A 25,955-nucleotide genomic window follows, 5' to 3' on the forward strand; every position below is an offset into this window, starting at 1 on the left:
GGGGAAATTCAAGTACACAATGACAGCTTTTAAAATGTTAGTATGAGAACAAAATGAAAAACAGTTGATATTCACTAACATAAGTTACTTTTCCTTTAATGTCAATTAAATTACACATTAATTGTCAATATGCCTTGGTCTTTTCCTCCATTAATTCTATGATGCCCCATTTACATTTTAATTCTACTTTCCTTCAAATATATTACCTGTATTTGTATATTTACTTCAAGTTGTTAGAAGAAAAGAAAAAGGTCAGTCTCTCCCTCCCTCTGTCTCTCGCTCCTTCTCTCATTCTCTCCTGCATATGTGTGAGTATGTTTTGGGAGGCCAGAGACCAGCAGATATTCTGTTCTTCATTCTTCCTCCAATTCCCTCGACACTTGGCCACTTGTTAGACCTGCAGCCTGCTAGAGTTTTTGTTTATCTGTTTGTTTGTTTGTTTGTTTGTTTTCTTTTGGCTAGGCCAGGTGACCACTGAGCCAACGAGATCTTCTGTTTCTGGTACCCGTGTTCCCATTCCCTACCTCAGGGTTGCTGTTACAGGTGAACATGGCCATACATAGGTGTTAGAATCTAAAGACTGGTCTTCGTGGACATAGAGTAGGGATACCCACCCCCATCCACTCCTTTCTCCCTCTCTCTTTATCTTCTTCTCCTGCCCATATATATATATATATAGTCCTTTTTCTTTAAAAAATATTTCCATATTATATGTTCTGATTATGGTTCTTCCTCCTCCAACTCATCTGTGCTCATGTTAACTCATCATGAACCGGAGTTAGTGGAAAGCAGCGGGTCTCATCTGAGAAAATGCCTCTGTAAGAACTGACTGTAAGGCATTTTCCCTGATTAGTGGTTGACAAGGAAGTGTGAGCTCATGGTGTCTGGTATCATCCTTGAGAGAATGGTCCTGGGTTGTACAGGAAATCAGGCTGGGAAAGGAAATAACACTTGAAATGTAAATAAAAAATGTCTAATAAAAAAAATAAGCAGACTGAGCAACAAACAGCTTTCCTGAATGGACAGATGTGTGTCACCCCATCCCCCATAATGACACTGAGCAGCTTTTTTTTTTTTATGGCCTTTTTTTTTTATTAATTTGAGTATTTCTTATATACATTTCAAGTGTTATTCCCTTTCCCGGTTTCCGGGCAAACATCCCCCTTCCCCCTCCCCTTCCTTATGGGTGTTACCCTCCCAACCCTCCCCCCCATTGCCGCCCTCCCCCCATAGTCTAGTTCACTGGGGGTTCAGTCTTAGCAGGACCCAGGGCTTCCCCTTCCACTGGTGCTCTTACTAGGATATTCATTGCTACCTATGGGGTCAGAGTCCAGGGTCAGTCCATGTATAGTCTTTAGGTAGTGGCTTAGTCCGTGGAAGCTCTGGTTGCTTGGCATTGTTGTACATATGGGGTCTCGAGCCCCTTCAAGCTCTCCCAGTTCTTTCTCTGATTCCTTCAACGGGGGTTCTATTCTCAGTTCAGTGGTTTGCTGCTGGTATTCGCCTCTATTTGCTGTATTCTGGCTGTGTTTCTCAGGAGCGATCTACATCCAGCTCCTGTCGATCTGCACTTCTTTGCTTCATCCATCTTGTCTAATTGGGTGGCTGTATATGTATGGGCCACATGTGGGGCAGGCTCTGAATGGGTGTTCCTTCAGTCTCTGTTTTAATCTTTGCCTCTCTCTTCCCTGCCAAGGGTATTCTTTTTCCTCATTTAAAGAAGGAGTGAAGCATTCACATTTTGATCATCCATCTTGAGTTTCGTTTGTTCTAGGGATCTAGGGTAATTCAAGCATTTGGGCTAATAGCCACTTATCAATGAGTGCATACCATGTATGTCTTTCTGTGATTGGGTTAGCTCACTCAGCATGATATTTTCCAGTTCCAACCATTTGCCTACGAATTTCATAAACTCGTTGTTTTTGATAGCTGAGTAATATTCCATTGTGTAGATGTACCACATTTTCTGTATCCATTCCTCTGTTGAAGGGCATCTGGGTTCTTTCCATTTTCTGGCTATTATAAATAAGGCTGCGATGAACATAGTGGAGCACGTGTCTCTTTTATATGTTGAAGCATCTTTTGGGTATATGCCCAAGAGAGGTATAGCTGGATCCTCAGGCAGTTCAATGTCCAATTTTCTGAGGAACCTCCAGACTGATTTCCAGAATGGTTTTACCAGTCTGCAATCCCACCAATAGTGGAGGAGTGTTCCTCTTTCTCCACATCCTCGCCAGCATCTGCTGTCACCTGAGTTTTTGATCTTAGCCATTCACACTGGTGTGAGGTGAAATCTCAGGGTTGTTTTGATTTGCATTTCCCTTATGACTAAAGATGTTGAACATTTCTTTAGGTGTTTCTCAGCCATTCGGCATTCCTCAGCTGTGAATTCTTTGTTTAGCTCTGAACCCCATTTTTTAATAGGGTTATTTGTCTCCCTGCGGTCTAACTTCTTGAGTTCTTTGTATATTTTGGATATAAGGCCTCTATCTGTTGTAGGATTGGTAAAGATCTTTTCCCAATCTGTTGGTTGCCGTTTTGTCCTAACCACAGTGTCCTTTGCCTTACAGAAGCTTTGCAGTTTTATGAGATCCCATTTGTCGATTCTTGATCTTAGAGCATAAGCCATTGGTGTTTTGTTCAGGAAATTTTTTCCAGTGCCCATGTGTTCCAGATGCTTCCCTAGTTTTTCTTCTATTACTTTGAGTGTGTCTGGTTTGATGTGGAGGTCCTTGATCCACTTGGACTTAAGCTTTGTACAGGGTGATAAGGATGGATCGATCTGCATTCTTCTACATGTTGCCCTCCAGTTGAACCAGCACCATTTGCTGAAAATGCTATCTTTTTTCCATTGGATGGTTTTGGCTCCTTTGTCAAAAATCAAGTGACCATAGGTGTGTGGGTTCATTTCTGGGTCTTCAATTCTATTCCATTGGTCTATCTGTCTGTCTCTGTACCAATACCATGCAGTTTTTATCACTATTGCTCTGTAATGCTGCTTGAGTTCAGGGGTAGTGATTCCCCCTGAAGTCCTTTTATTGTTGAGGATAACTTTAGCTATCCTGGGGTTTTTGTTATTCCAGATGAATTCGCAAATTGTTCTGTCTAACTCTTTGAAGAATTGGATTGGTATTTTGATGGGGATTGCATTGAATCTGTAGATTGCTTTTGGTAAAATGGCCATTTTTACTATAATAATCCTGCCAATCCATGAGCATGGGAGATCTTTCCATCTTCTGAGGTCTTCTTCAATTTCTTTCCTCAGTGTCTTGAAGTTCTTATTGTACAGATCTTTTACTTGCTTGGTTAAAGTCACACCGAGGTACTTTATATTATTTGGGTCTATTATGAAGGGTGTCGTTTCCCTAATTTCTTTCTCGACTTGTTTCTCTTTTGTATAGAGGAAGGCAACTGATTTATTTGAGTTAATTTTATACCCAGCCACTTTGCTGAAGTTGTTTATCAGCTTTAGTAGTTCTCTGGTGGAACTTTTCGGATCACTTAAATATACTATCATGTCATCTGCAAATAGTGATATTTTGACCTCTTCATTTCCGATCTGTATCCCCTTGATCTCCTTTTGTTGTCTGATTGCTCTGGCTAGAACTTCAAGAACTATATTGAATAAGTAGGGAGAGAGTTGGCAGCCTTGTCTAGTCCCTGATTTTAGAGGGATTGCTTCAAGTTTCTCTCCATTTAGTTTAATGTTAGCAACTGGTTTGCTGTATATGGCTTTTACTATGTTTAGGTATGGGCCTTGAATTCCTATTTTTTCCAGGACTTTTATCATGAAGGGGTGTTGAATTTTGTCAAATGCTTTCTCAGCATCTAATGAAATGATCATGTGGTTCTGTTCTTTCAGTTTGTTTATATAATGGATCACGTTGATGGTTTTCCGTATATTAAACCATCCCTGCATGCCTGGGATGAAGCCTACTTGATCATGGTGGATGATTGTTTTGATGTGCTCTTGAATTCGGTTTGCCAGAATTTTATTGAGTAGTTTTGCGTCGATATTCATAAGGGAAATTGGTCTGAAGTTCTCTTTCTTTGTTGTGTCTTTGTGTGGTTTAGGTATAAGAGTAATTGTGGCTTCATAGAAGGAATTCGGTAGTGCTCCATCTGTTTCAATTTTGTGGAATAATTCGGATAATATTGGTATGAGGTCTTCTATGAAGGTTTGATAGAATTCTGCACTAAACCTGTCTGGACCTGGGCTCTTTTTGGTTGGGAGACCTTTAATGACTGCTTCTATTTCCTTAGGAGTTATGGGGTTGTTTAACTGGTTTATCTGTTCCTGATTTAACTTCGATACCTGGTATCTGTCTAGGATATTGTCTATTTCCTGAAGATTTTCACGTTTTGTTGAATATAGGTTTTTATAGTAAGATCTGATGATTTTTTGAATTTCCTCTGAATCTGTAGTTATGTCTCCCTTTTCGTTTCTGATTTTGTTAATTTGGACGCACTCTCTGTGTCCTCTCGTTAGTCTGGCTAAGGGTTTATCTATCTTGTTGATTTTCTCAAAGAACCAACTTTTGGTTCTGTTGATTCTTTCTATGGTCCTTTTTGTTTCTACTTGGTTGATTTCAGCTCTGAGTTTGATTATTTCCTGCCTTCTACTCCTCCTGGGTGTATTTGCTTCTTTTTGTTCTAGAGCTTTTAGGTGTGCTGTCAAGCTGCTGACATATGCTCTTTCCTGTTTCTTTCTGCAGGCACTCAGCGCTATGAGTTTTCCTCTTAGCACAGCTTTCATTGTGTCCCATAAGTTTGGGTATGTTGTATCTTCATTTTCATTAAATTCTAAAAAATTTTTAATTTCTTTCTTTATTTCTTCCTTGACCAGGTTATCATTGAGTAGAGCATTGTTCAATTTCCACGTATATGTGGGCATTCTTCCCTTATTGTTATTGAAGACCAGTTTTAGGCCGTGGTGGTCCGATAGCACGCATGGGATTATTTCTATCTTTCTGTACCTGTTGGGGCCCGTTTTTTGACCAATTATATGGTCAATTTTGGAGAAAGTACCATGAGGAGCTGAGAAGAAGGTATATCCTTTTGCTTTAGGATAGAATGTTCTATAAATATCCGTTAAGTCCATTTGGCTCATGACTTCTCTTAGTCTGTCGACATCACTGTTTAATTTCTGTTTCCATGATCTGTCCATTGATGAGAGTGGGGTGTTGAAATCTCCCACTATTATTGTGTGAGGTGCAATGTGTGTTTTGAGCTTTAGTAAGGTTTCTTTTACGTATGTCGGTGCCCTTGTATTTGGGGCATAGATATTTAGGATTGAGAGTTCATCTTGGTGGATTTTTCCTTTGATGAATATGAAGTGTCCTTCCTTATCTTTTTTGATGACTTTTAGTTGGAAATTGATTTTATTTGATATTAGAATGGCTACTCCAGCTTGCTTCTTCTGACCATTTGCTTGGAAAGTTGTTTTCCAGCCTTTCACTCTGAGGTAGTGTCTGTCTTTGTCTCTGAGGTGTGTTTCCTGTAGGCAGCAGAATGCAGGGTCCTCGTTGCGTATCCAGTTTGTTAATCTATGTCTTTTTATTGGGGAGTTGAGGCCATTGATATTGAGAGATATTAAGGAATAGTGATTATTGCTTCCCGTTATATTCATATTTGGATGTGAGGTTATGTTTGTGTGCTTTCATTCTCTTTGTTTTGTTGCCAAGACGATTAGTTTCTTGCTTCTTCTAGGGTATAGCTTGCCTCCTTATGTTGGGCTTTACCATTTATTATCCTTTGTAGTGCTGGATTTGTAGAAAGATATTGTATAAATTTGGTTTTGTCATGGAATATCTTGGTTTCTCCATCAATGTTAATTGAGAGTTTTGCTGGATACAGTAACCTGGGCTGGCAGTTGTGTTCTCTTAGGGTCTGTATGACATCAGTCCAGGATCTTCTGGCCTTCATAGTTTCTGGCGAGAAGTCTGGTGTGATTCTGATAGGTCTCCCTTTATATGTTACTTGACCTTTTTCCCTTATTGCTTTTAATATTCTTTCTTTATTTTGTGCGTTTGGTGTTTTGACAATTATGTGACGGGAGGTGTTTCTTTTCTGGTCCAATCTATTTGGAGTTCTGTAGGCTTCTTGTATGTCTATGGGTATCTCTTTTTTTAGGTTAGGGAAGTTTTCTTCTATGATTTTGTTGAAGATATTTACTGGTCCTTTGAGCTGGGAGTCTTCACTCTCTTCTATACCTATTATCCTTAGGTTTGATCTTCTCATTGAGTCCTGGATTTCCTGTATGTTTTGGACCAGTAGCTTTTTCCGCTTTACATTATCTTTGACAGTTGAGTCAATGATTTCTATGGAATCTTCTGCTCCTGAGATTCTCTCTTCCATCTCTTCTATTCTGTTGGTGAAGCTTGTATCTACAGCTCCTTGTCTCTTCTTTTGGTTTTCTATATCCAGGGTTGTTTCCATGTGTTCTTTCTTGATTGCTTCTATTTCCATTTTTAATTCCTGCAACTGTTGGATTGTGTTTTCCTGGAATTCTTTCAGGGATTTTTGTGTCTCCTCTCTATGGGCTTCTACTTGTTTATTTATGTTTTCCTGGAATTCTTTCAGGGATTTTTGTGTCTCCTCTCTATGGGCTTCTACTTGTTTATTTATGTTTTCCTGGAATTCTTTCAGGGATTTTTGCGATTCTTTCAGGCATTTTTGTGATTCCTCTCTGTAGGCTTCTACTTGTTCTCTAAGGGAGTTCTTCACATCTTTCTTGAAGTCCTCCAGCATCATGATCAAAAATGATTTTGAAACTACATCTTGCTTTTCTGGTGTGTTTGGATATTACATGTTTGTTTTGATGGGAGAATTGGGCTCCGATGTTGCCATGTAGTCTTGGTTTCTGTTGCTTGGGTTCCTGCGCTTGCCTCTCGCCATCAGATTATCTCTAGTGTTACTTTGTTCTGCTATTTCTGACAGTGGCTAGACTGTCCTATAAGCCTGTGTGTCAGGAGTGCTGTAGACCTGTTTTCCTCTCTTTCAGTCAGTTATGGGGACAGAGTGTTCTGGTTTCCGGCGTGTAGTTTTTCCTCTCTACAGGTCTTCAGCTGTTCCTGTGGGCCTGTGTCTTGAGTTCACCAGGCAGCTTTCTTGCAGCAGAAAAGTTGGTCTTACCTGTGGTCCCGAGGCTCAAGTTCGCTCGTGGGGTGCTGCCCACGGGTTCTCTGCAGCGGCAGCAACCAGGAAGACCTGTGCCGCCCCTTCCAGGAGCTTCAGTGCACCAGGGTTCCAGATGGTCTTTGGCTTTTTCCTCTGGCGTCTGAGATGTGTGTGCAGAGAGCAGTCTCTTCTGGTTTCCCAGGCTTGTCTGCCTCTCTGAAGGTTCAGCTCTCCCTCCCATGGGATTTGGGTGCAGAGAACTGTTTATCCGGTCTGTTTCCTTCAGGTTCTGGCGGTGTCTCAGGCACAGGGGTCCTGCAGCTCCTGGGCCCTCCCCCACGGGAGCCCAGAGGCCTTATACAGTTTCCTCTTGGGCCAGGGATGTGGGCAGGGGTCAGCAGTGTTGGTGGTCTCCACTGAGCAGCTTTTGACAACACAATACAACGTCCGTAATTTAATTAATGTCACCTACACATCATTCACAGTGAACACCATGACACTGGAGAAAAAAGTCAATCGAAATATGATCTTTCATAATTTAATTTCAATAACAATATTTCTGTGTTTTTTTAGCGCCCACATATAAGGTAAAATATAAAGATGCAATAAAACTTCTCACAGATGAAGGTAAAGTAAATATTATTGTTTGGAACAATTACTGAACTTAAAAGAGACACTATAGTTTCATAATATGGGATTTGAAGTCTATCCTGACATTTTTATAGGAAAGGTTATGACAGGGTACGCAGGCTGTAACAAAGAAAAAGCAAAAAGGAATCAAGAACTGCTAACATAAAATATTAAAATACTTCCCTACGCTTGCCTGTGGATGGCTTTTTTCTGCAGCCATGCTTCCTTCACTCCTCTGCACCCTACCTGACCATCCCTTCTAGTCCTGACTCTGTCTTGCATGGTCCACGGGTTTCAGTCATGCTGGTGCAGTGATGATGTCTCTATTCTGTATCCAAGGGCAGCAATGGTATGGAATATTCATTCTACAGGCTTGTGGTCTGACAGTATCTTAGGGGTAGCTGATGACCAACCAATTAATTGATTTTAATGCCTCTCCCAGGCAGATTCAAATACAGTCATGCTCATTTAACAGGACACCCCGAAAACTTTGTAATGTTAATTTCTCTCTCCACTAACTAGGCTTAGGTATGTATCCCTTCACAGAGTAAAGTGGCCTAATTAACTACATGGTTTAGTTGTGAAACATCAGATCACTCATTAATCAGGTCGTATGCTTCACTGACTTAAGGCACCTACAAACTAATCTTTTTTACTATTATTAATCATTTTGAAAGGATCTGCATATTGGAACTTGGCACCCATTTACCTTTCTTGTGGCTAATTGGTCCTTAACACTGCTTTATTAATGACACTTATTAACAAGGGAAAATTGGAAGCAAATTACAATCCATAAGCTGGATCTTGTTTTCTCTAATTATTGATCTTCAAAATGGCCATTTGAAGTACTACAAACTAGGGTAGAGTCAAAGGTACACGTGAAGGCCATATAATGTGGACTGTTTTCTGATCAATTTCTAATTACACTAGACTTAAAGATTGGAAATTTTTCTCAGGTGCTTCAAAAAATTTATGAGTGTACTTATTTAAGGAAAAGTATTAATCTGTTCAGATAATATTTAAGGGTATAAAAGTAACCAGACATACTACTTTATAATATATAGAGCATACATGCAGATGTAAAAATATTACTGATTTAAAAAAGTATTCAGTTTTTCATTTGAATGATCAGGAAATTGACATTTTTTATTATCTGTTTCACTTTTTACATTCAACACCATTTAGAGCAACCTTCAAAATTCTAAAATAAGAATAAAATTTCAGTTGGGTTCTTCTCATTTACAAATTTGAATCTTTGATGAAGTCAGGTAGAGAGAATAGTGATGCTGTAGGCAGTTTTAAAAGAGAGGTGTTATCCTTCATTTCCCCGCAAAGAGAACATTTTCAGTTTTTAATAAACTATCACTACTTTCTGCCACACTAGCCTATATTATATTGCATGTTTTCCATGCATAGAATTTTAGCTACTTGGCTTTTCCTACTTTATACATTTAAACAATTATTTAAAAATTTCAGGAGCTGAGTCAATAAATTACTAATCCACAGGAAGGATTAAAGAATCCCTTTCCCATGAGCTTCCATTGGACAGTTGGTGAGAGAGAGAGAGAGAGAGAGAGAGAGAGAGAGAGAGAGAGAGAGAGAGAGATGAGTTGGCACTATTTGAAACACTTCTGACAGTGGTGTACTTTGTGGGGTATCTAGTGGGAGGAAATGCTCAAAACCACATATGCTCTGTCACACTTGTCAGTGTGCTTTCCACAGGAGTTGAATCCAGTATCCTTCCACATTGAAGGAAAACAGAAGTCTCTGATGACTAGTAGAGCTAAGAACTGATATTTAGAGTACATAAAAAATTGCAAACCCAGATACCAGTAAGTACTTGGTTAATTTTTCTGGACTTGATTTTAAGTGAAGACAGAGGCTATCTTTAATCATCTATAGAAAGTTTATGGACTGCAAATATGAGTATCTAAATCACCCAAATCCAGATTGAGTCCATAAAACTGAGCCCAAGAAAAAGATAACATAGTTCACCAGAACACTAGATTATTCCTCACTGAGATTATACGGGTATTGTGTTCAATGTCTATAGATAACTTGAATATCATTTACCCTTCAGTTATTTTAAACAGAAAACAAGGTCCACACTAAAATATGTGTTAATTTTAGTTTCCATTTAGAGGACTGGACTTTCTCAGTATAATCTGTGAAATAAAGATTTCAAAAGTTTCCTGCTTGAGTAAGTAGGTAAAACAACAGAATTTTATAGTAACATTATTTTAAAACATGAAACTAAGTGGGTTAAAGTGGTATACTTCAAATATATTATATTCAAATATATTCATTTTAATATAATATACAATAATTTTAAATAATTTACTTAATGCATTTTGGAAATTTTAATATAAAATAAAATGATGTAGCAACAAGAAATATAAACAACACACTATTAAAACGGAAAAGTTGATAAATGGATATAAGACAATAAAAATATACAAGGCTGTGAAAGTTACCAAAAAGGTAGTGGCAAAGGTTTCAAAAGAGTTGAATAAGGACAGACCGTGTTTCAGAAGTGTCCCAGGAGGAAGATCATTATAGATAGTGGGTGTGTTGGAGGCTTTGTTATCAGGACAGCACTCACATTCTCATTCTGCTCTTTGCTTCCAAGTACACACATTTATTTGGGGATATAAAATCTGATTCCCCTATTTTTATAACAGCCACCATAGTATTCATATCATCAATAGCTGTGTAGGTTAGATAAGGGGAAAAGGATTTTTTAAAAAATGCCTAGAATCTAGTAGGATGCAACTGAGGGATAGTACTTGGATTTTAAAATGGCATTGTAGACACCAATCAATATAGAGAGTTCCACAGCAGGAGATGTGGACTGCTAGTCATGGGGTGAGAAAAGGGTACCAGAAGAACGGCAACTCTGGTGGGGCTTCTGTGATGGGCCACAGTGAAGGGTCTGCACAGGCACACAGGAAAAAAAGCAGAACAGAGGAGAGAAGACAATCTATGTCTAAGAATAGCATGGCGGTGCTTGGGGTTGTGACTTCTCACTCTTATATAGCAGCCAGATACCATAGTGAGGAAATCCAAGCTAAACTATTTAGGCAAGCCTACCCACCTCAGTTGAGTGTAGATATGCACTCAATATATCTTGGGCCTGATATTTTTATGTTGTCATTTAAATGTAGGCAGAAAGATTTAGTCTTGATTTTGGAAATAGATTGATAATATTAATATTATTTAAGTTCTTATAATTAGTTCTTACTCAGCAGTAAGAAGAAGGATGTCCTTATGATCAACATGGTATGGAGGACAAAGGTAGAGAGAAAAATGATCGATGTGTCTTGTGAATTAAAGTTGTTTAATTGGATAAAAGATACTTTGTAGATTTCTAAGCAGCTTAGATTCTTATACACATACACGCACGAGCGCGCGCGCGCGCGCACACACACACACACACACACACACACACACCAACAATAAAAATCAAATTCAAAGAGTCCATCAGTTTGAGAGAGAGGAAGAGTTTTAAGGGGAGCTGAGAAGGATTAGGGGGAGTAGATATAGGAGAGTGGAAAAAGAAAGTGGGAAGGTGATATAACTAGATTTTAAGTAATATTAGAGTTCTGTTAAAAATGGCAGAATTCCTTATTCAAATATTACTCAAGACAGAGTATTCTTGAAACTCCTCACTAAATGAAAAGTATGTATTACTCTAGACTATATGCAGATTCTAAGTGATCCTCCCATATTCAGTGTATGACATTAAATAATGAGTAAAACTAGAATTAACTGTGAAGATGTGAAATTACTTTCATTCTGGATTTTGACCACACTTCTTTCTTTTTAACCAATAATTTTGTGCTGTCCACAGCTTAGAAGTCTATCAAGTAGAAAAGCAAAGCAAGACAAAAACAGCAAACAAACTCCTGTTCTCCTACAAAGGGAAATAGCTTAATGATACATTACTCTTAGTTAAAGAGAAGTACTAATTTATAGTCTAATAATAATAATAACAACAACAATAATAATAATGGTAGTAGTAGTAGTAATAGTAGTAGTAGTAGTAGTAGTAGTAGCAGTAGTAGTAGTAGTAGTAGTAGTAGTAGTAGTAAAAACATGGAACTATAGGAAACCTTTCATTTTTCTGTATGGCTTAGAGAATTTTCTCTCTGTGGAACTTGATTAAGGTATCAAAATACCTTAATGTATGTGAAAAGAGGTTAGAGTTCTCTGAAACGCAGTTCATATTTTATAGGTTTTCACGTCCACCCTACCCTTGATCGGCTCAGGTACTATGAAAACCTAACGGACAGCACATGGGAGATTGCAATGGTGGCAAACACAACTTACTGTCTTTTCTTTGCTCCGCTCGCCTTGGCCATCCTTTGAACTGCCTTCTGCCTGTGGCTGTGCTACCGCTCTTTCTTTCTCTCCTGCCTTGGGTAATGTCAGAGGTGTGGCGCCTGGCAGAGCTTCAGGCCTGGAGTCTGGCTGCTGCTCCTCTTCACCTGTCTTTGCAGCCACTTTGCCTGTGGGTTCTTCTTCGGGAATTTGTACGTGAGCTTTAAGTATTTCATGTTTCTCTTCCCCCTCTGAGGACAACGGTTTTGCTTCTGGGGGTAATTTCTTATCTACGGGGATTGGCTTCTTTTCTTCAAGCGGTGGCTTTTCTTCAGCAGGTGGCTTCCTTTCCTTTTTATCTGCAGATATTGCCTTTTCTTCTTCAGATGGTTTCTTCTCCGGAAGGGCTGAAACCTTGCTTTTCTTTCCTTCACTTTCTTCTAGTTTTTGATCTGTGGTGACCATTGGAGGGGTTTTCTCAATTGATGCTGTTTCTTTTTCTGGAACCGGTTTTTCAGCTTCCGTTTTTCCTTCTGCTTCTTTCTTTTTGCCTTTCACTTGGGTCCCTGTGGGTGTTTTCTGCGATGAAGGTTCTGCAGGAGCAGGCATAGGGGATGCTTTGGGTCCTGAGGGTGCAGGTGGCATTTTGCCCATATCTCCAAGTTGTCCTGAAATTGCTCTCTGTGTCTGGCAGTTTAAACAAAGCCACTCTTGAATCTGCAAGACAAACATCAGCGAATAGATTAAGAACACTGCAGACTTTCTTTTCTAGTGCATAAATCAAGATGAAAATTTAAAATGCCTAGTGGTTCTGCTGATTGTTGATAGGGAGAGGGTGAGTCATTGTCTTCTAAGGAAAAAAAAGCATCATTCAAAAATATATAAAGGAACTACTTAAAATATAAGCAGGGCACAATGGTAGCCAATCACACGTTGTTTGCCACTGATAAGAAAAAGAGAGAGGGAGAAAATAATGGACGTAAGAAGGACCCAAAGAAGTACTCATTTAGGGGTTTGTGGTGGAAAGCAACTTAGAAGAATTTTTTTCACCTCGTATCGTCAAACTTAGCATTTCCATCATGAATTTACTCAAATATAATTGTATTTCACAACAATCTTGATTTTTGTGCAAAATTATACAAAGTTTACTTGAATTCAGTTTACCAACTCTCTTTGTGTTAACCAAATAAAATTCCACTGAGTTGCACAGTTTTCAAGAGTCACTTGCGTGTGATTCTCTTGTTTTCTTTCTAATTAATAAAGCAATTCCATTTTTAATACTAATCACATGTATTCATCAGTTCAGTAGGGTGGAGTCAGAGTTCAAATTGCTCGGCACGTTTTTCCAAAATGTATTCTGATTTTTCAGATTGAAATGTTTTCCTTGTGTGGCTGCTGCTCAAAGCAGAATAGGTTGTATCTGCCTTCAGAGATCACTTTAGGCCTGCACCCAGCCATGGTTTCCCAGGGGACGATTTTAGCAGAATCCTGAGTGAGGAAAAGAGGACCCACCATTTTGAGAATCTGCCAGCTCACGGTTTTGCAAGCTCAGGCCTGAAAACTACTCTCGGAAAAGAACACATGAAAACGGTTCACCGGGAGGCAGGCACTAGGCTAGTGGCAGACATCCTTCTTAAAGTGTATCTTTTGTCCTCCATATCTATCTTAATGTAAGAGATAAAGGCTGTACATATCACTTCTTTCTAATTATTACCATTTAATGTGTATTTATTATGCAAGAAAGAAGGTGGGAGGATCCTATAAATAAGACTGCCTGTTTTCTTATGTTGAATTGTCTCCACATAACAATTTCAAATTGCTTTTCAACTGGCTCTCCTCTGCAGCTCCGTGGCTTAAATACCTTACCGAAAAATCACTCACAGCTGTAGAATACTATTAAAGAAAAGTTTTAATTCGTCCCCTGTTTTCTATTTCTTTTAGAGATTTTTAAAATGGTCTTTAATATATTTGACTATTTTTGTAAGCTGTATAGGGTTACGGATCCTTAATTTCTTACCTAAAGTACATAGATGAACACCAACTGTCACGTTCCATTAAGCCTGTATGTAAAGCATTAAGATATATTTGGGTTCCTTTGCTTTTGGTGTGTGTGTGTGATGATAATTCTTCATTATCAATTTTTCTTTTTTCCCCTTTGCTTTCCTTCCTTGATTCCTTCATTGTTTCTTTCAATGTAGCTCTGGCTGACCTGGAATTCTCTATGTAGACTAGGTTGACCTTGGACTCAGAGATCCACCTGCGTCTGCCTCCTGAGTGCTGTGATTAGAGATATGTGCCACCACGCCCTAGCAATACATTAATGTCCATCTCTATTAAGTTCTTGTGAAAGCATCTCTGGTGTGAACTATAGTTTTACATAACAACCAGGTCCACAAGACATGGGAAAGAAACTACCTTGATCACTTGCCCAATAGTGAGTGTCTTCTATGCTGAATGGCCACCAAAGTCACCAACAGTACCTACTGAACACCAGTCTTGATCTGGACTGTGGTTTCAAAAACCATTACTTGACTGAGATATTTTCATTATTCATATTTTGAGCTTGACATTTCAAATAAAAAAAACAGACAAAAATAGCAACTTCTCAGGGCTGTGTTGTCACAAGGATTCTAAAAATCCCATGCAGGTGTGCACTAGGCATTTTCATCAGGCCATTTCCCAATATAAATAAGCCGGGGACTTTTAATCTAGCAATAATATACTTCCCAGTCCATTGGGAAGTTTTGTCTGTTATAAAATTCTAATTGTTTTTTGAGAAATTACTCTTACTTAGTTGTCATATACTGAGTGTATGACAGAGCACATGACTTTTCTTAAAAGGAAATATCTTGAGAAAATGAAGCACATTGGTATTTGGGAGATAGCATACTCAATATTTTCATAACTTTAAAATTTAGGTGAGGGTTAACACCGTATAGTGCATGCATCTAATCCATTATGACAAATAAAACAATTCTTTCCCCCAATCTACAGTAGGTACACGGGTAAAGGTAAAATGCGGTGGTGCCTGTTCTTCCACACAGATAGATGGCTGTGCATCTCTATGAGATAACAGCAAGATACAAACCTAGGACAACGGAAACCTGAAACCTACAACAGCTCCCTGCCTGCCACATACACTGGCACAAGAATGAAGCACATGCTACAGTAGGGAAACCATCACTCTTTGGTTCGATTTATGTCACACTCCACAATTAGGTTCTCTATCTGAGTATCAATGAGGCCAAGAACATGAGGCTAGGAAGGTCATGAGCTCTCAGGGTAGAGTCTACTATGACTTTTCTATTAAGTCACCATAGCAAATAGATACCCATAGATATGTGCACTTCTCAACTCTCATCAGAGAAGCTTCTTTTTACAGTAGTTAACACCGAAATCTTCAGATGGGCAATGTTCAGAGAATGAAACTTCTAAATGTCCAGCCCTATATACAGTATCTGTATTATACTTCTGAAGTCAGGACTCAGAGACGTGGGCAGAAGAGGGAGAGCCACAGTGGTGGATGATTCCAAGGAAACTTTTTCCGGACACACTATGGCAGATACATCTATCTATTCACACGGAATATATCAACATTCACAAGACCCGCACAAGCTGAAGTCAGACAAAATCCCAACACAGGTGAACGAACGTAGGCATAAGTTCCTACACTTATCCAAGAAGTTGTTCGGGATGTGTAGACGCTGGGATAAGGAAATTCTGTTTTCTTCAGTGGAGTGACACCGGGTTTATCAACCACACTGTAGGACAGACAGTCTCCCCTTCTTCAGGAATAGTTGGTCAGTACAAATTGCATTATTTGCTTGTTTTAAAAAGAGACAAAGTACGTGGGATTGGGTGGATAGAGAGGTTGAGAAGGATTTATAAGGAGTTGGGGAAAGGAAAAGAATAAAATTCAAATATATTGTATAATATCGATCGTGTTTTACAATCAAGAAAACCAGGGAATCCGCTGTAAAATTGTGTCTCCTAGAAACAAAAGGGAAGCTTCACCGCGATACTTCAAGAAGATTTGAACAAGTACTATACCAATAGACATGCTAAAATGGAAGGGGGGAACCTTACAGGACCCCACCCATAGAAAAAGAGCTATAGGCCACTATTTGTTGAAGTGTGAGAAACAATCCCCTCTAAGGAGGAGCCTCCTATTTGATTATTCAAAATGAAGGGGTCAGCTCTGAAATTGTATACATATAAGTAGCATTAACCAAACTGAATAGGTTCTATTTAAACATTGAAGCATTATGTACATATATCATATCTAAGTCTTAGGCATTATGATATATGTCAACTAATTTAAAGAAGTCATAAATTTGAGGGGTAACAATGTTGGCATATGGCAGGAAATTTATATTTAGCACAGACAGTATATTTTCTAAAGATATTTCTAATAATGACTTTACTATCAATCTCACCTCTGACAAGTACAGATGCTTTTGGAGACATTTGCAAACATACAGGCATAGATTTCGAGGTTCTCAATACATGTTTATTTGCCTTTATGCATTCCATAGACTTAAATGTTTTATTTTGAGGATAGTCTTGTTAGCGCCAGTGGAACAAACAATAAAAATCTTATCCAGTTATTATTAAATATATCAAAATCAGAAGCCTTCATATTATGAAGATATCCACACTCTCATTTACTTCTTTATCCTGAGTTATTAGAATACAAAAATGTATATCCAAGTAGAGAAAATTCTAGCAAATAAGAAGTATGTCAAAGATAACTATGCTGAACACACCATATTCAACATATTCAATTGTCAGGTGAACACGTTCGTGAAATGCATTTATTCTAACATTAAATCATCAAAGCTTGTTCAAAACAAAACAAGACTGTAGGAATCCATTAATTTTAAGAGGGCGCAGGAAATGAAGGCGATAATAAAGAAACGGCAAAGGAGCTGTGCCGTGCTACCCAGCATCCCTCCATCAATCAGTAATTTGCTTTATGTAAGATTTCAGCTGTAACTATAGCAACAATACCATTAAGTAAAATCACAGAATTCAGGGCTGCTGGTTTGTTTTTCTAAGTATCTTTTTTTGAAGCATGCAGATATGGACTGCAGCAGGTTTAAAATGTACCAATGGACTTAAAAATGCTTTGGAAATGATGGTCAACAAAACAATACACATGCATTCATATTTGCGTCTGAGATGTCTTGCAAATAGCATTCCACATTGATTTTTATTAAAGGGAACAACTGAACTGACTGGGAAACTAATGCACTTACCACTTTCGTTCAACAGAGGTGTTGAGCCAGAGGCCATCGCCTTGTCTTGAAATGGAGAGAATTGCAATCAAAATATAATTTTGTGCCTTGTGCCCCTTTTGGTTTTACAATAAAATACTTAAGCGAGAAGTAGACATTGCAATGGCTTGTTGGTGTGTGTAATATTTAGAATGTTATAAGGCAAAATTAATTACAGTAATGTATTTATGAGTCACATCTTAAAAGATTTTAAAGGATTTAAGTGTGTGTGTGTGTGTGTGTGTGTGATGTGTGTGTGTGTGTGTGTGTATGCATGCTCGCTCGCTCATGTGTACACCATATGCACAGGTGAGTGCATTTGCCTACGGGGGCCAGAGAGGTCAAAAGGACATTGGATTCTCAGAGTCAGAGTTACTAGTAGGTGTAAGCGATTTGATGTGGGTGCTCAGTCTTCAACTTGGGTTGTGTAGAAGTACAGCAAGTGTTCTTAAGCACTGAGCATTCTCTATAGCCATTGAAATCACCTTTCATTTACTGACAGACCCAAAAGTATGGGAGCAGCACTGTCATCAGTAAATTATACTATTGTAGCTGTATTTATTTATCTTAGGATCCTGTGATCTTAAATGTAACACGGCATCCAAGAAATGTCTTGCTACTATGTTGTGTTTTGGTATTTGTAAAAGAAAAGAGAAATAGAATTGAGGGTTGGGAACACCTTTCTAGACCAAGCAGTCAGGCTTTTTTAGACTATAAAAAATTAAGATGTTAGAAATCTGATCATGGGATTACCATTTACAAGTGTGCAAATTAACTAGGCATGCTGGAGAAAGTCTGTCAAATCAGCACTCCAGAACTGACAGCAAGAGGAACAGAATTCTAGATCTGTTTGTGCTACAGGATGAATTCAAGAATGGAATGAGCTATATTAAACACTGTTTCAAAAACAAATGTATGCTAAATAGTTTATTTGTGTGACTTTTAGTCTTACTCTGTCTCTCCTAAAAAAATAACAATATATGGTTGAAGTCCTTTTATTGCTACATATTATATTACTACATATTTTTAAGTTAGAATATGTAATTTTCTTCATACTTCTGGTCTTTTTATGATTACCAAAAGAAGAATGACTCAAGTACAAAGTATAATATTTGATAATGTATTCTTTCTCATTTGTTCATGTGTGCAAAATGAATTCCATAAGAAGTTAAGACAAAATAGGCATGAATATAATGTAAAACAATAAAAATAAGCCTATGTCTATGTCTATCACTTCTGCAATGCCACACAGCCCTATACACCCCAAAAGAGTCACTCTCTTTCTTTCTTTAGATGTATAAATATGCTTCTGCATATGCAAAATATATTAAGAATATTTCCATAAATAGCCACATGCTAACTAAAATCACATATATCATATAATAAATAAAAATCATATTGCATGTATATTATAATCAGAGATTTAAAATATACTGAGAATATAATTCCATCCTTTTTGTTGATTTTGGTGTTCATTTTTTCATGACCTAAACCAGAATCTCTTTCTGTTTTATTTCCTATTATAATACATATACAATTTTCTGAACTGCAAAAATAATCTGAGTGGTAATTTAAAGAGTTATATACATAGCACATAAATTTCATGCCTGAATTAAAGTATCTGTAAATTATGGCCTTGGAACAATTTTGACTGAACTCACTAAAGAAAACCATGGGTTTAGGTTCTTTTAACACCACATACAGACACACAGACATGCATGCAAACACACACACACACACACACACACACACACACACACATACACACACACACGCACGCACGCACGCACACACACACATAGAAACACACACACATACAAACACACACACACACACACGCATATGCACGCACAGCAGCAGTTTATTTGTCACGCTGTGACAAAATACCTTTCAAGACATCCACTTATGAGAGTGAGGATTTGTGTTTGCTTAGAGTGTGAGCATACAGACCATCACGGTGTGGAAGTCATAGCCTTAGGAGCTTGAGGAGGCAGCTGTTTGTATTGTGTTCACAGTCTGGAACCAGAGTGATTGGTGCTTGTGCTTACTCAACTTTCATCCTTTCATCTACTTGGAGATTGGAGCTGCCACATATAGGGTAGGTCTACCCACTTTATTTAACCTAATCTCTCAAATGCCTTACAGACAAGCCCAGAGACATCTCCAGTTTGACCTCAGATTCTATCAATTTGACAACTGATATAAACTATTAAATAGAGTATTAGTTCACAGAGGCTGCTATGACAAAATGCCATTGTAAGCTAGTGTGTTTTAGAAATAAGTTTCTCCTAGTCCTGGAGAAGTCCAGAAATCCAGAGGAAGACATTTCCTGTTTCTCCTGTATTCAGGCTGGGGTGGGCTACAGATGAAAAGTCAAGCAATGTCTAAAGCATCTTTCATAAGAGGACCAATCACATTCCTGAGGTTCTACCCTAGTGACCTAATCATATTGTATGGAATGTATATATAAGTGTGTGCCCACCTAATCATATTGTATGGAATGTATATATAAGTGTGTGTCCACATGTGCATCTGGGTGTACATGCATATGTCTCTGCATGTGCCTAGAAGTCGGAGGCATTTTCTTCAGTTGTTCACTTGATGAATTACACTTGCCAATCTGGATAATTTAAGTAGCCAGATTGCCTCAGAGATTCCATCACAGCCCTCCTCAAAATGTAGGATTAGAAGATGGATACTATTTTTTAACATACAGCACCAACTTTCCTTCTGTTTATTTGAACAGTATAGTAATCATTATCTGTAGGGCATGTGGGACTGTGCTATGAGACAGGCATAAGAACTGGTAAGCTTGAGTGATCTTAGACCCCAGTAATCTCAGAGTCCCAAGAATGGCAGAAGTTGAGCCTCTTCCTGCCTGTCTCTGTACCTGCTCTGGAACATGTAATCACAACACCCCACTGAGAGGAACATGGGCACTCAGTCAGATAGCATAACACCTAGACTGCTTCCCCATGCTAATGAGGCATTTTAATACCCTAAGCCTTCAGCCAATGACCTTCCCTTCCTTGGTACCTCTTCCCCCAAAAGATATAGAATTCCTGGTTCACCCCAATAAAGTGTATATATTTATATTCAGCACCAAATGAAGTAATATGAACGAGTAAGGATGGTCCCAAAGAGCTGCTTCATTAAAGATTGCTGCAGGGAAGGCCTTCACTTAAAAGAGGTTATGCCTAAGACTCCCAAAGAAGGTTTTCTCTTCTCCAGCCTCTCTGGTACTAAGCATTCACACCCAATCAGGCTGGAACCTGTTCATCCTGGGCTCGGTCTTCTCCTTCCTACCTGTTGCATAGCACTCCATCTGCCCTCCACAACTTTTCAATAAACACCACATAGGTTTTTCAATGATCTATAATATGTACATCGGGCATAAATAATATGTTTATAATGAATACCCTTGAGCCACTGATCCAATAAGTACTTCCTTGAAAGTGAAGATATGACTGAATCCTTTTGAGGCACTGTATAAGTTTAGAGGAAGAGGAGAAACACATAAACAGGGCATTTGAGAAATACATGAACTGTATTTCACTGGTCCATAGTAATGTCAAGGCTACTGCAGGAGAGGTTTGGGCAGAAATACTTGGTGGCTTGAAGTCAGAGAAAAGATGTGGCCTTGTTGGAGGAAGTGTGTCACTGTTGGGGTGGGCTTTGAGACTCTCTTCCTAACTACCTGGAAAACAGTTTTCTGCCTGCTTTCAGATCAAGAGGTAGAACTCTTGTCTCCTTCTCCAGCAATGTCTGCCTGGTGTTGCCATGATGATAATGGACTAAACCTCTGAACCTGTAGGCTATTTCCAACTGAATGCTGTCCTTTATAGGGGTTGCCTTTGTTATTGTGATTTTCACTGAAATGGAAATTCTAACTAAGACATAAATTGGTACCTGGAATGGGGTATTGCTGTGATAGGTCTGACCATGTTTTTGTTTAGAAGAATGTGGATTTGGCGACTTGGATTTAAGAAGTCATGGAATGCATTAAGTAAGACTTAATGGGCCATCCTAGTAGAAATATCAAAGACATTGGTGGTGTGGGTGATTTGAACTCTGGAGATGATTCTTATAATGTTTTAGTGACGAATGTTGCTGCTTTTTGTCCTTGTCTGAAGGGTGGGCCTGAGGCTAAGGTGAAGAGATTTATATTAATTACTTGGACAAAGAAATTTCCAAAAAGCATAGACTTTGAACTGTTGGGGTTTTTGTTTGTTTGTTTGTTTGTTTGTTTTGTTGTTTTTTTGATTTTTTGTCTCATGAAAAGTGTTTTGATCAAGCTTAACAAGCTTAGAAAGGAAATACAAAATATATGGTTCAAAGAGTAAAGGTATACCAGGAAGTGGAAAGAAACTAAATCCAGAGTTCAAAAATATTAAATGGAATTAGGGAAGTGGTGATCTCAGTGCAAGGTCCCAAAAAGCTAAACTTTTGGATTTCTAGTTATACAAAGGAGGGTTATATCATGTTAGGTGTTATTGTGACCTGGTTATTGTTTTTATATGGACATAAGGAGATATGGCTATGTGTGGAATTGAGAACGGATGGATTGTTATGGCTAATTTAGATTTCCAATGTGATTAAGAGACCTACAATGAAAAGCTTAGGTCCAGGCATGCTGATGCACACCTTTAATCCCAGGAGAGAGAGGCAAGCAGATCTCTGAGTTAAAGATCAGCCTGGTACAGAGTAAGTTCCAGGTAAAGAAAAGTTTAAGTCCAGGAGTAGTGATGGTACATGCCTTTAATACCAGCTTTCACAGCACAGAACCATGTAGTTCAAGGTTAATCTACAGAGCAAGTTTCAAGACAGCTAATGTTAGGCAGTGAAGGAGTTGGAAAAAAGAAAGCCAGTGATAATGTAATGGAACAAGTGGGCCATATTCAAGCTCCAGCAAGTAGCCAAATTCTGCAGCTTCGGTCAAGTGGCTCTGGCTTTAGAGTCAAGAATAGAAGGGACTACTGGGACAATTGGTTAAATGGAGCTAAGAAATGAGCAGTGATTAAGAAGAGACCAGCATTGTTGGGGTGAAATTTTCTGGGAAGTGTTTTCTGACAGAACAAAGAAGTTGTGTTCCAGAGATAGCCAAGGTTGTACCTTGTGCTGCAGCTGGACTTCGCAATGTGTAAGAGTCACCTAGGTGGTGCTGGTATTGGCAGCAGGAAGGGGTCATGGAGAGCAGCTGAGGCTTGGTGCTGGGAGGGGCCAGGGAAGGCCATTGGTGAGGTTCAGCCTGAGTTGCAGTTGAAGGCCCAGGCATGAAGGGGTTATGCAGGGGAGTTGAGGCATGTCACCATGCAGAAAGCCTACAAGAGGCAATTGGTAAAGCCCAGTTGCTGTGTAAAACTACAGCAAATTGGAGATGCGAGTACTATGGAATGATCACCAAGAACACCAACAGCAGAGGAGTGGAGTCATCCAAAGCCTAGAGTGCTAAAGCGGACAGAGCTAGAGAAGCTGCTAGCCCTTTGAAGCAGCCCAGAAGATTATGTGTGCATCTCTGACATTGGAACAAAAAAGCTGAAACTTAAAGTTGCCTTGGATACACTAAGATGTTAGCAATACCAGAGCCATGAGATACCTGCTGAGGAAAGCTGCTAATAGAGAGTGGAATCAGCACACTGTCAACAAAGTCAACAACGATGAAAGAAGCTGGAGATCTGAAGAATGCTTTGACACAGACATGGAGATGGAGAGTTGGGAGTTTGCCCAGCTCCTTTTCTGACTTGCTTTCGTCCAGGATTTCCTCATCATGATGCTTTGGCATATTAATGCCATATCCCATGTGATCTGCTTTTTTATTTTGATTTCTTAGGGGATTACCATTAAGAGATTGCATGAATCTTGGAAGAGATGTTGAACTATGGATGGTTAACATTACTGAGACTGCTAAAGACTTTGGGAACTTTGAATTAGCACTAAATGTACTTTGTATTATGCCATGTCTAGTTATATCCCTCATAGACTCATGTGGTTGAGCAAACCTATGAGGTCCAGGGAGTAGAAAATGGTGGTTTGAATATGCTTGGCCCCAGGAATAGCACTCTTAGGAGGTGTGGCCTTGCTGAAGTGGGTGTGGCTTTGTTGGAGGAAGTGTGTCACTGTAAATGGGCTTTGAGGCCCCTCCTCCTAGGACAGTCCTCTCATGACTGCTTTCAGATCAAGATGCCAAAGCCTTGTCTCTTTCGACAGTACCATGTATGCCTGGACGCTGCTGTGTTTCCTGCCATGATATTAAGGGACTGAATCTTTGAGCTAGTAAACCAACCCCAATTATACTGTAAGCCATCCCCAATTAAGTGTCCTTTATAAGAGTTGCCTTGGTCATGGTGTCTCTTTACACAGAGGCAAATCTGTTATATAGAGGGGGTCAGTTGAATTCTCCCTACCTGCCATGCTCAGCTAAGTCAAATGTAGATGTTGTTAGTTATAAAGTGTCATGATGATAGTTGTCATTTTGAAAGAATGCCAAAAATTCACCATTGCTATTTGTACCGTGAGCACAATCATTGGGCTGGGCTCAAAAAACAGAAATAAAATAGAACTTTTAGAACAAAGTTGTTTCATTTGTATGTAACTTCTTCCTTTGGCTGCATACACTGAAAAGAATGAGTTTCCCCTGAAGGAATGTCATTGCTTTGTAGAGCTGTAAGCTTGTGTAAATGACCAGGGCCGAAGCAACAAAAATGAATGGTCGATTTAAACATTGCTAAGACAAAAGGAAAAAAAAAACCTGTCCCAATTTGCAAGGAAAATGGGAAATTAAAAATAGAGGAGGAACAGATTCAGGAGAGAGAAGATTGGGTAGAATATGTTCAGTTAAAGGACCCTGTGAAGATCCTTTATCTCATTAAATTCTCACCCGATCCTAAGAGTTTCTGTAATTATGTTCATTATACAAATGCAGAGAATGAAATGTCTAAACTAAAGAACAATATTCTGTTAAGCATCCAGTGGCAGAAGCAGGCAGGCTGCAGAGATACAGGCTGAACTCTCGAGTCAGATTTTGAAGGATAAAGATGCTACTTAAACCAGAACTACAGGTGAAATCGCTACAATTCCTTGGTAAATACCAGACCCTTAATACCACCCTTTACTCAGAAGAAACCAGCAGAGCACTAATAAAACCAGCCAGTGGGTCAGCAGTTTTACTCTAAGTGTGTGTGGGAAAATGTGGATGTCACAGATGGGAAAGGCCATATTGCTTGCCAGGAGGCTAAGGAGGATCTCCAAAGGATTGATAGCTATTTTCTTCCCATTTCTTCTTTCTTTTGATTTTTCTTCCTTCAAACTCAGAAATTCACATGTCTCAGTCTCCAGATGGCTGGCTGGAGTTTAGTGTCAAACATGTGTGTGTGTGTGTGAACTGAGTGTTTTGTTAATAGTTTCCTTCTTACCTTATCCCTGTAATAGTTATGTTCATGTTTTCTCAAGCAGTCTGCAAAACTATTTTCGTTGTGATTAAATGTGTAGTTATGATGCATATTCATTGCCCCGCCTTTATTTTGATAATGCAAGTACCCAACACACTCTCAGAATTCTAGTTCCATGATTAAATCTCTCTCTCTTGCCTCCCCTCCCTCTTATGTCCCCCCTTTCTCTCCCTCTTCCCCTCCATGAGAGAGTGTGTGTATGTGTGTGTATGTGTGTGTATGTGTGCACGTGTATATGTGTGAAAGTTTGAAGGCATGTTGATGCTAAGAATAAAGCTCAGCTACCATTGGTCTCCTTCTTATGACACTGTCCAGTTTGGTATTGGAGCTAGAGTATTTCATTGGACTGAAACTCTCCAACTAGGTTAAGCTGGCTGCCCAATGAACCCCTGAGGTCCACTGATCTCTTCATTATTAGTCCTGAGAATACAACCACGTGCCATCACATTGGGCTTGTAATGTAGACTTTGGAGATTGAACTCAGGCTCAATGTGTGTGTGTGTGTGTGTGTGTGTGTGTGTGTGTGTGTGTGTGTGTGTGTGCTTGAAACACTTCCCTATCTTGCTTTTTTTCTAGTTTTCGAAATGGCAAAACAAAGTAAGTTGTAAAGAAGAAATAAAACTGTTTTCTATACTTTGTACATATCAAGGCAGACCTAGACACAACTAAAGAAGTTTGTATTCTCGGAGAAGGTGTTGAAATACTACACTTCACAATTGGAGCAGTTAACTTATCATTACATGTATTTTCACCAGACACTATATGGAATTATATTCACATAGATATTAATGATAGAGTTGCTCAGTAAATGTTCCCCATAGTCTAGTAGAAAAATTAAAACAATGTTTATAAGAATAGTAGAGGACACTGAGAAAGTACAATGGAGTTGTATCAGAAGAAGGGTTTACTTTGCCAAGACTTTAACAATCAAGATGGTACAGTGAGACAGCAGGGGAAAGACTAGGCCGGAAGGTCAATTACAAAGGAATGCCTTCAATCTAGTATGGAAATACTCATGAAAGAGGAACAGGGCTGAACCAGGAGTCTCAACAGCACGACTCTTCTCTCAGACAACTCTTCTGGAGTTGGACTCGCAACCTGTATTTTTCTCACTCTAAATGGAATGAGTCTTTGTTTTAAACCAGACAGGATTATACATGAT

General features: G+C 38.9%; 1 protein-coding gene across 13 annotated transcripts in view; it reads right to left on the reverse strand.

The window, feature by feature from the left end:
• The window catches only part of Pclo (piccolo (presynaptic cytomatrix protein)), a 358,568-nt gene that overhangs the window by 200,021 nt on the left and 132,592 nt on the right, over positions 1–25,955 (reverse strand). For all 13 annotated transcript variants that reach the window (XM_039108295.2, XM_063286636.1, XM_039108291.2 and 10 more), the window contains exon 4: positions 12,079–12,786. In XM_039108295.2, the coding sequence (XP_038964223.1) occupies positions 12,079–12,786 (708 nt within the window). The remainder of the gene's footprint in view (positions 1–12,078; positions 12,787–25,955) is intronic.

The sequence above is a fragment of the Rattus norvegicus genome, chromosome 4 (genome assembly GCF_036323735.1).
Source record: "Rattus norvegicus strain BN/NHsdMcwi chromosome 4, GRCr8, whole genome shotgun sequence".
NCBI lineage: Eukaryota > Metazoa > Chordata > Mammalia > Rodentia > Muridae > Rattus > Rattus norvegicus.